This window comes from Ranitomeya imitator, chromosome 6 (assembly GCF_032444005.1).
Source record: "Ranitomeya imitator isolate aRanImi1 chromosome 6, aRanImi1.pri, whole genome shotgun sequence".
Taxonomy (NCBI): Eukaryota; Metazoa; Chordata; class Amphibia; order Anura; family Dendrobatidae; genus Ranitomeya; species Ranitomeya imitator.
This window is the reverse complement of record NC_091287.1, coordinates 46242925-46254168: the sequence shown is the minus strand read 5'-3', so window position 1 is coordinate 46254168 and position 11244 is coordinate 46242925. Positions and strand designations below refer to the sequence as shown.

Sequence of the window (11244 nt, the reverse complement as noted above, 5' to 3'; positions counted from 1 at the left end):
TGCTAAACTGTTCCTCTCCGGATGAAAAATTTCTTTAGTGACACCTATACACCAACATACGACCCATAAGAACTTTTACAAATGACTGAGGTTCTCATCCAAATTAGAGCCGTTCGTATGATATCTGGTCAATTAAATCAACGCTGTAAAAATCATCCACGGATGTCTTGGCATGAAAATCTTTATAGATTCTTTATTACGACCCAGCAAAAACAAAGAAAACAATTCTCCTAGACCTCTGGAGAAGAAGCCAAGATGTTGATAAGTTCCTCCTTATGTTTCTATTTATACGTAAGTAAACCGAGTTTTCGATAAACCTATTCTTGGCTTCTGTTTTGTTTTGGTAAGTAAATTATCTAACCCTTGCAAAAAATGCAGGAAGCGCTCTTGAAATCCAATAACTCTTAAACATCTTGACTATAGCTAAACCTCCGAGGAGGAAGAAAAAAAAAAAAGTTTTAGCAGCTCCAGTCTGAAAGAGGAGATTGACTGAGCTACACAATGAAAAGCATTCCTGCCCTTGGCTACCATAATTAGGCGAAAACTGGGATTTACATTTATTCCAGTCGCAAACACTTAACCTTATTCTTTACCTCTTTCTCAATGTGACAGCATGGGGCATACCATGGATATATTCCATTAGGCGAAGGAGAATCTGCAGGATTGATGGATCCGTATTCATAGCACATTATCAAACTATTTATAGATGTACGAGAAGCAGCGGAATTTAATATTAAGGTAGGTTGATGGACCCCTAACGCCAGTGAGTGGAGGGTTAATGGGTGGTCTCGAAGAAATTCTAAGCTAATGAAATCTGAGGAATGTTGCACATTACATTCCCCGGCTTGTAGGTTTTTTTTCTTTTTGCAGAGGTCACCACTTTGGATAGCTCTGAACTGATGATAAGTCTTTAATTGGAGGTAGCAGCTCAAGGGACTTGACTCTACAAGTCTTCCCAAGGTATTCCAGTCATAAAACATCTCTTTTAAGATTCGTCTCCGCTAAAGAAAAATATTCGAAAGCAAGATGCTACAATGGGAAACACATGATGGACTTTTTCTACATAAAAGATGTTTTACTTGAATGAATGCATTTTGGATGTGGTGGAGAACAAGTAGATGGCGAGGTCTGAGGAGCAAGATATGTTCATAGGATGCTGAGAAATGTAATTTCTCTAGTATTATGTTTATCAGTTTGTGTTGTGGATGGGTTCTTTTGATGATATTTTGTACTTCTTCTTGTATTTTTTGCTCTTTTGTTTTTGCAGATAACCATGCTGAGTCGGTGGTCCTTCACGTGGATGAGTTGCCTGCTATTTCTGCCTGTATGCTACGGAGTTCCAGCTGAGAGATGTCCTGGGGGTCAGTCCTGCACTACCAGTCCCATGGACAATGAACAGTCAAAGCCATGTGTTGGTGCCAGGTGCCCAACTAGAGTAAGCAGAACTTCACACTCCTACCAGCAGACAGCTGGCGCTGATATCCTTTACCAGCCTGTGAGAATGAACCAGCAGACACCAGCATCTACAAGAGTTGACCTCTCCAGCAGTCCTGACGGTTGGAGTGGAACACACAGTAACGTCACCAGAGATTGCAAAGGAATTGAATGTAAACTGCCCCTGAGGATCCGGCTGAAATCTCGAAGCAGAGTTCCCTGTACTGGGGAAGGCTGCCCACCTGTCGACGGTCAACAGGGTTTGGTGCGGATGTCAGACCGGGCAGCTCATTTTATTGGGGAGGTGCCAGATCTTCAATTCTCAAACGCCGAGCTAGGTGGCGCTCCACTGGGAGTTCAACTCACCTGCGACATAAAACCAGGTAAGGTTGAAACATACTCAGAGCAATATATTTTGATTTGATGAGATCACTAAGATAATTCAATTCTAGCTTCTTCGTGTTTCAAACTTTTCTAAAGTCAATTTTGGATAGGACCTTTACCTGTCCACTACTGCAGCCATTTTTTTTAAATTGCGCCAATAATCTGATTGAAATATCCCACCGTTTGAGCCTACAGCTCCTAAGCAGACCTATGTGTTTCCATGGTTACAGACTACAAACAAATTACATGTAGTCTGATCTTGCAGTCAAACAAATTTTTGATAACATGCATATGTTAAGGGGTATAATTGTAGGCTGAAACTATGCATGGGTCTGTGATTGTCTCTAAACCTAGATACATATTGCTTTCCCTGTGATGAGTTATTCAGATAAGTACTTTTCTTATAGTGCCCACTTGTGTTCAAATCTTTTAATGCGTCCACTCTGCTCTGCAGCACATCAGCAACTTCTCTTTGTTACTTTTGAGAGAAGATGAAAGTTCATCTTTAAACTTGAAATTCATGATGGATTTTATTTTTTTACAAAAAAATTACAGTAAAAAAGTTTTAGTGAAAGAGGTCACGGGGGGTTTCTTTTCACTCAAACTAGGTAACATCCTCACGGCCATGTATGAGACTGTTAGTTTGAGTCGGGAGACCTGTGATCGGTCCAGCCATTTTGGTCTGTGTACTGTTACACATAAGTCTGAATTGAACCTAAGAGGATAGTGTTGTGAACTGATCTCTACAGTGTGGATAGTAAAGAAAGTATCTACTGTCTCAGGGAGGGCAGAAAAAAACTATAGATAAGCAGGAAATACATGAAAAGGGATTTATCTACAGGATAGAAGCTTAGCTGACCTAATGAAGACAGCAGCACCCTGAATACCCAGAGATCTCACCTCCAACATGTATTACTGGGAGAGACACTCTCAGAAAGGAAAAATCTGAAACTAACAGAAAGCAGAAAATTTCATATCAGGAAGTCTGAAAATGAATGATGGAATGAAAATTGCACACTGAAAATTAGTGTACGTTACTTTTAACTAAAGGTAACCACTAACATGTGTAAAAATCAACCATAGCCATTGGGGTCCTGGAGTTCAGGTAGGCTTGTGTCTTGGAAAATTAAATGAACCTATAGCACATAGTTTGTTTTGCACTAATTACAAAGTAGTTACAGAGATATATATCTGAAGCACGTTCATGGCTGTTTGCAGATATTTTGCTGCCATTGCAGGCTTTCCATGCTAGAGGCTATCTGCTGGATCATCTGGAACCAACTGAAGCAGGTCCAGGCCTGCAGACGTATGTGGAGATCTTCACATACTCAGGGCATTTTCTGCTGTGGAGCTGTCAGTATTTTTTCAGATTATTGATTCATAAAAGGAAACTGGATGACAGATCCTGAGGGAGGAAGTGATTAAATGTTTTAGCTCTATTAATATGTTTAAAACAGGGCAATGGCGATTAATAGAGCCTACTGCCGGCCACTTATCTACTATTTGGGTAGACAATTCTTAGGGTTATAAAGTTCTGAAAATTTTCATGAAGTTTCTAGTATTTCATGGTCCGTGTATCATGTTCTCAGTAGTGATCCTAAGAGCCTTGGTACAAACTAGTACTTGACTAGGCCAATAACACAATAATTAGTGGTTGGGGACCAAACAAATCTTGTTTTTATTTTTCACAAGACTTGTTGTTTTGTGGGCCGATTTATAAAATACATTGGTAGCATTTCTAATTAACTAGTCGGGTGCCTAAAAGAGAAGCATCTGATGACGTCCTCTTCTAGTTACCTGACCGCTGCAGACAATCATTGACTGCAGCGGTCATGTGACTTCCCAATGGAGCAAGCATTGTTTCCGGAGCTGGTGCTGACCTCCAGAGCAGAGTGTGCAGAAGAGCTAGTATGTTTTTCTTATTTTAAGTGACTTCAAACTATTAAAAAAACCTCTACTTTGGACAACATCTTGTGTCTTGTGATGTCACCATGCAGGGTGTTGTGATGTCACCATACAGGGTGTTGTGATGCCACCATACAGGGTGTTGTGATGTCACCATACTGGGTGTTGTGATGTCACCATACACGGTGCTGTGATGCCACCATAGAGGGTGTTGTGATGTCACCATACAGGGTGTTGTGATGCCACCGTACAGGGTGTTGTGATGTCACCATACAGGGTGTTGTGATGTCACCATACAGGGTGTTGTGATGTCACCATACAGGGTGTTGTGATGTCACCATACAGGGTGTTGTGATGTCACCATACACGGTGCTGTGATGTCACCATACAGGGTGTTGTGATGTCACCATACAGGGTGTTGTGATGTCACCATACAGGGTGTTGTGATGTCACCATATAGGGTGTTGTGATGTCACCATACAGGGTGTTGTGATGCCACCATACAGGGTGTTGTGATGTCACCATACAGGGTGTTGTGATGTCACCATACACGGTGCTGTGATGTCACCATACAGAATGTTGTGATGTCACTATACAGGGTGTTGTGATGTCACCGTACAGGGTGTTGTGATGTCACTGTACAGGGTGTTGTGATGTCACCATACAGGGTGTTGTGATGTCACCATACAGGGTGTTGTGATGTCACTGTACAGGGTGTTGTGATGTCACCGTACAGGGTGTTGTGATGTCACTGTACAGGGTGTTGTGATGTCACCATACAGGGTGTTGTGATGTCACTATACAGGGTGTTGTGATGTCACCATACAGGGTGTTGTGATGTCACCGTACAGGGTGTTGTGATGTCACCATACAGGGTGTTGTGATGTCACCGTACAGGGTGTTGTGATGTCACCGTACAGGGTGTTGTGATGCCACCATACAGGGTGTTGTGATGCCACCATACAGGGTGTTGTGATGTCACCATACAGGGTGTTGTGATGTCACCATACAGGGTGTTGTGATGTCACTATACAGGGTGTTGTGATGTCACCACACAGGGTGTTGTGATGTCACCATACAGGGTGTTGTGATGTCACCACACAGGGTGTTGTGATGTCACCATACAGGGTGTTGTGATGTCACCACACAGGGTGTTGTGATGTCACCACACAGGGTGTTGTGATGTCACCACACAGGGTGTTGTGATGTCACCACACAGGGTGTTGTGATGTCACCACACAGGGTGTTGTGATGTCACCATACAGGGTGTTGTGATGTCACCATACAGGGTGTTGTGATGTCACCATACAGGGTGTTGTGATGTCACCATACAGGGCGTTGTGATGTCACTATACAGGGTGTTGTGATGTCACCACTAGTCTTACAGTTGGGATGAAGAAACTGCTGGCAGTAGACCATACCAGCTAATGTCTTTATTTATATCTCCCCTCTCACAAAACTCCATCTCAGACCCCAGTTTCAAAAGATATTGAAGGACTTTCCTCTTTCTGTTTGTTTTGTCTGGTTTCTCGCTCTACAGCTACTTCTTTATGAGACTTCATTAGTATTGGGGTCCATGCATCTTGCTCTGTTCTGCATTATCCTGAGTTATGTGTCCGGGCACTATGCAACTGGAAGTAACATTTGCTGAAAGGCAGCATTATGGTTCCCAGTATCGGGTTGCTTTCCCGGGGCTGCTCTCCATTTGATGTGCTGAGTGATTGTTTAATTATCCACTGCAACAGCGACCGGCCGGCACTAAATAGGACTAGGCGGCACAAATAGAGTTATATATATAAAGCACAAACTATTTGTGTCTATATGATATTATCTCAGCAAAAATCTCATCAAAAGTAGATTGCAGAAAACATTGTGCATACGACAACAATTTTAAATGATCAAATTCTAAAAAACACATGTAGTTACAGAAATGACTAGTAATCTTAAAGGGGTATCCCATCTCTGTAACCTGCACCTATCTGAAATAAATCTGTATTGCTCACTGTGAATGGAGAAATGGAACCATATTCGCTTCTATGAGAGTTTGAAAATAACCTAGAAAAAGGAATATTGGGCACTGTTATAGTAAACACAGTGATATCACAGTACAGAGATAGTAAACACAGTGATGTCACAGTGGAGGGATAATGAACACAGTGATGTCACAGTACAGAGATAGTAAACACAGTGATGTCACAGTAGAGGGATAATGAACACAGTGATGTCACAGTACAGAGATAGTAAACACAGTGATGTCACAGTAGAGGGATATTGAACACAGTGATGTCACAGTACAGGGATAATAAAAAGTGATGTGAGTACAGGGATAATAAGCAAAGTGATATCACAGTACTGTTATAGTAAACACAGTGATGTCACAGTACTGTTATAGTAAACACAGTGAGGTCACAGTACTGTTATAGTATACACAGTGATGTCACAGTACTGTTATAGTAAACACAGTGATGTCACCGTACTGTTATAGTAAACACAGTGAGGTCACAGTACTGTTATAGTATACACAGTGATGTCACAGTACTGTTATAGTAAACACAGTGATGTCACAGTACTGTTATAGTAAACACAGTGATGTCACAGTACTGTTATAGTAAACACAGTGATGTCACAGTACTGTTATAGTAAACACAGTGATGTCACAGTACTGTTATAGTAAACACAGTGATGTCACAGTACTGTTATAGTAAACACAGTGATGTCACAGTACTGTTATAGTAAACACAGTGATGTCACAGTACTGTTATAGTATACACAGTGATGTCACAGTACTGTTATAGTAAACACAGTGATGTCACAGTACTGTTATAGTATACACAGTGATGTCACAGTACTGTTATAGTAAACACAGTGATGTCACAGTACTGTTATAGTATACACAGTGATGTCACAGTACTGTTATAGTAAACACAGTGATGTCACAGTACTGTTATAGTAAACACAGTGATGTCACAGCACTGTTATAGTAAACACAGTGATGTCACAGTACTGTTATAGTAAACTCAGTGATGTCACAGTACTGTTATAGTAAACACAGTGATGTCACAGTACTGTTATAGTAAACACAGTGATGTCACAGTACTGTTATAGTAAACACAGTGATGTCACAGTACTGTTATAGTATACACAGTGATGTCACAGTACTGTTATAGTAAACACAGTGATGACTTATAGTAAACACAGTGATGACACAGTACTGTTATAGTAAACACAGTGATGTCACAGTACTGTTATAGTAAACACAGTGATGTCACAGCACTGTTATAGTATACACAGTGATGTCACAGTACTGTTATAGTAAACACAGTGAGGTCACAGTACTGTTATAGTAAACACAGTGATGTCACAGTACTGTTATAGTAAACACAGTGATGTCACAGCACTGTTATAGTAAACTCAGTGATGTCACAGTACTGTTATAGTATACACAGTGATGTCACAGTACTGTTATAGTATACACAGTGATGTCACAGTACTGTTATAGTAAACACAGTGATGTCACAGTACTGTTATAGTATACACAGTGATATCACAGTACTGTTATAGTAAACACAGTGATGTCACAGTACTGTTATAGTAAACACAGTGATGTCACAGTACTGTTATAGTAAACACAGTGATGTCACAGTACTGTTATAGTATACACAATGATGTCACAGTACTGTTATAGTAAACACAGTGATGTCACAGTACTGTTATAGTAAACACAGTGATGTCACAGTACTGTTATAGTAAACACAGTGATGTCACAGTACTGTTATAGTAAACACAGTGATGACACAGTACTGTTATAGTAAACGGTCGAGGAAACGTCAGCGTCTAGTGGTAGTTGGTGGAGGTGCACTAGACACGGCGACGTTTGCCTCCAAATTGTCCTTTAAGGGGACAATAACATTGGGCTCATCCTCTCACTCGGTTGAACTCTGCGTGGATTCTGGGGCGGAGGGCAATTTTATGTCTTCAGCCTTCGCCCAACGTTACGCAATTCCTCTGGTCATGCTATCTCAACCAGTAACGGTACGAGTGGTGAATGGGTCGACACTGCCCACACAGATTACACATCAAACTATCCCTTTTACTCTGTCCATATCACCATCCCATCAGGAGATTATATCTCTGCTCATCATTCCTGAGGGGATTGATGAGGTCCTGTTGGGGATACCTTGGTTACGGTACCACTCTCCTCACATCGAGTGGTCCTCAGGCAGAATTCTGGGATGGGGTGAATCTTGTGAGAACAGGTGTCATCGAGAGTGCGTTCAGGTTACTACTACAGAGGTACCCGCAGATCTCTCCTCTCTCACCAAGCAATATTGGTCTTATGCAGACGTGTTCTCCAAAAAGGCAGCGGAGACTCTTCCGCCCCATCGCCCCTATGACTGTCCTATTGATCTCTTGCCTGGTGCTGAGCCTCCCCGGGGTCGAGTCTATCCATTATCTCTCCCGGAAACGGAGGCAATGTCTCAGTACATACAAGAGAATCTGGCAAGAGGGTTCATCAGGAAGTCAGTGTCACCTGCTGGGGCAGGGTTCTTTTTTGTGCAGAAGAAGAATGGAGATCTACGTCCATGCATAGACTACAGGGGTCTTAATGCTATCACAGTTAAGAACAAGTACCCTTTGCCGTTGATATCTGAGCTTTTCGATAGGCTTCGGGGAGCTAGAGTGTTTACTAAACTAGATCTGCGGGGTGCTTACAACCTGATTCGCATCCGTGAGGGGGACGAGTGGAAAACGGCATTTAACACCAGAGATGGGCACTATGAGTATCTGGTGATGCCCTTCGGGCTCTGTAATGCACCTGCCGTTTTCCAAGACTTTGTCAACGACATCTTCCGGGATATGCTTTCCACCTCGGTTGTAGTCTATCTGGATGATATTCTCATCTTTTCTCCAGATATTGACTCCCACCGGAGAGATGTTGGCAGAGTCTTCGACCTCCTACGGGCAAACTCTCTTTATGCAAAGTTGGAGAAGTGTGTGTTTGAGCAGGAGTCCTTACCTTTCCTGGGCTATATCATCTCCGCCCAGGGATTGGCTATGGATCCTGCCAAACTACAGGCTGTGATGGACTGGCAAGAGCCCCATTCTCTTAAAGCGGTGCAGCGCTTTATGGGGTTCATAAACTATTACCGCCAGTTCATTCCCCACTTCTCAACTCTGGTAGCTCCCTTGGTAGCCCTCACCAAGAAGGGAGCGAATCCCAAATTGTGGTCGGAAGAGGTCTCCAAGGCCTTCACTTCTATTAAGTCCCACTTTGCTAGCGCTCCCATCTTACATCGTCCCGATGTGGATAAGCCATTCCTAATGGAGGTGGATGCCTCGTCCGTTGGTGCTGGAGCAGTCCTCTACCAAAAGGATGCTCAAGGTCGGAAGCATCCATGCTTCTTCTTCTCCAAGACCTTCACGCCAGCGGAGAGGAACTACTCCATCGGGGACAGGGAGTTGCTAGCAATGAAGTTGGCCTTTTCAGAGTGGAGACACCTTCTGGAAGGTGCGCGGTTTCCCTTCCAAGTTTATACGGACCACAAAAATTTGGTCTATTTGCAGACAGCCCAGCGGCTAAATTCTCGCCAGGCCAGATGGTCCCTGTTCTTCTCCCGGTTCCACTTTTCCCTTCATTATCTCGCCGGGGAGAAGAATATCCGTGCTGACGCTCTCTCTCGCTCCCTTATGTCAACTGAGGAGGAGGAAGAGGAGCCTCGGCTTATTGTCCCTTCCGAGAGCCTGAGAACCTTGGCGCCGGTTTCGCTAGAGTCTGTGCCTCCGGACAAGACTTTTGTGCCCATTAATTTGCGACCGGAGGTTCTCTCTTGGGCTCATTCGTCCAGGGTGGGTGGACACTTTGGGACAAAGAGGACATCTGAGCTACTGGCGAGGACGTACTGGTGGCCGCATATGGTCCGGGATGTCAGGGATTATGTTCTGGCGTGTGTCTCCTGCGCCAAAAATAAATCTCCGCGTCAAAGGCCAGCTGTTTTGTTCTATCCCTTGCCGGTGGCAGATAGGCCCTGGGAGATGGTCGGGATGGACTTTGTTGTGGGTTTGCCCAAGTCTCGCGGCTGTACCATCATTTGGGTCATCACCGATCATTTCTCAAAAATGGTGCATTTGGTGCCGCTGCCGCGGTTACCTTCTGCACGGGCCTTGGCAGCGTTGTTCATTAGACATATCTTCCGCCTGCATGGTATGCCAGACAAAATTGTCAGTGACCGGGGTCCCCAGTTTGCGTCTCGGTTCTGGAGAGAGCTCTGTCGTCTTCTCAGTATTGAGTTGAATCTCTCTTCCGCTTATCATCCCGAGACGAATGGGTTGGTAGAGAGGGCCAACCAGACCTTGGTCACATACCTGCAACATTTTGTTTCAGCCAGGCAGGATGACTGGGCATCCTTGCTATCATGGGCAGAGTTTGCACTGAACAACGCCGTAGCCGACTCCACTGGACAAACCCCATTCCTCCTCAACTATGGTCAGCAACCACGGGTACCTGTGCCTATGCCCGTGTCTTCCGCCGACTCCAGGGTGGCAGACTGGGCTGTGGAGGCACGGGATATTTGGGACCGCACTCAGGATGCCATTCGGGCCTCTAAGGAGAGAATGAGGTCCACCGCCGATGCTCATCGGCGCCCCGCTCCGACCTTTGCTCCTGGCGACTTGGTGTGGCTCTCCGCCCGTAACATCAGGCTGCGAGTTGAGTCCACTAAATTTGCTCCTCGCTACTTGGGCCCATTCAAGGTCCTCGAGCAGGTTAATCCTGTGGTCTATCGTTTGGCCCTTCCGCCACGCCTGGGTATCACCGACACCTTTCATGTGTCCCTCTTGAAACCGTGTATATGTCCCGGTTTTCCGAGTCATCTGCTGGGACATCGGGTTCGTCTACGGACGATTATGAGGTGAACGCTATTTTGGGGTGCAAGGTGGTGCGTGGTAAAAAATTTTATTTGGTAGACTGGAAGGGTTATGGCCCCGAGGACAGGTCCTGGGAGCCTGTTGAGCACATTTGGGCTCCGCAGCTCATTGCTGCCTTCGAACGTAGCGAGGCCCAAGGAGGGGGGGGCCCTAGGAGGGGGGGGGGGTAATGTTAGGAGTCGAGTTTCCTCTGCTGCACAGGGGGAATCTCGATCCGTCTCCGCTGCGGTCTCCCATTCTCCTCCAGCCGCAGTGGAGTCTGCTCAGCAGGGACGTCGATCCCAGCGTCTCGCTCAGTCTGACTCTGTGCGAAGAGTTGCTGCTGCTTCTCCAGTCTCTGCCATTAAAGTCAGTGCTGGTCAGCAGCGAGCGGACTTCTCTGGGACTAAGTCCTTGTCTGCACGTACTGAGCATGCCCAGGGTAAGATCTCCCGTTGGAGATCGAGGGTCATGTGCTCAGGCTCTGCAGCACATTCCATTGGTCCTCTTGGCAGGTCTTGGAAGGGCAAAAGTGCTGTAGCCACTTCCTGTGCTGCAACTATATAAACTGCGCATGACCGCACGGCCATGCGCTAGTATTGTCTCATAATGTTATAT

At 44.7% G+C, this 11244-nt stretch overlaps 1 protein-coding gene across 3 annotated transcripts in view; it reads left to right on the top strand.

The window, feature by feature from the left end:
* Positions 1 to 460: 460 nt before the first annotated feature.
* The window catches only part of LOC138641856 (uncharacterized), a 33088-nt gene continuing 22304 nt past the window's right edge, over positions 461 to 11244 (top strand). The window contains exons 1-3 of one of the 3 annotated variants that reach the window (XM_069729595.1): positions 461 to 738; positions 871 to 960; positions 1268 to 1817. In XM_069729595.1, coding sequence (XP_069585696.1) covers positions 1274 to 1817 — 544 coding nt within the window. In that variant the 5' untranslated portion in view covers positions 461 to 738; positions 871 to 960; positions 1268 to 1273. Of the gene's footprint in view, positions 739 to 870; positions 1166 to 1267; positions 1818 to 11244 lie in introns of all 3 variants that reach the window. The other 2 variants (XM_069729594.1, XM_069729596.1) reach the window with 2 other exon arrangements.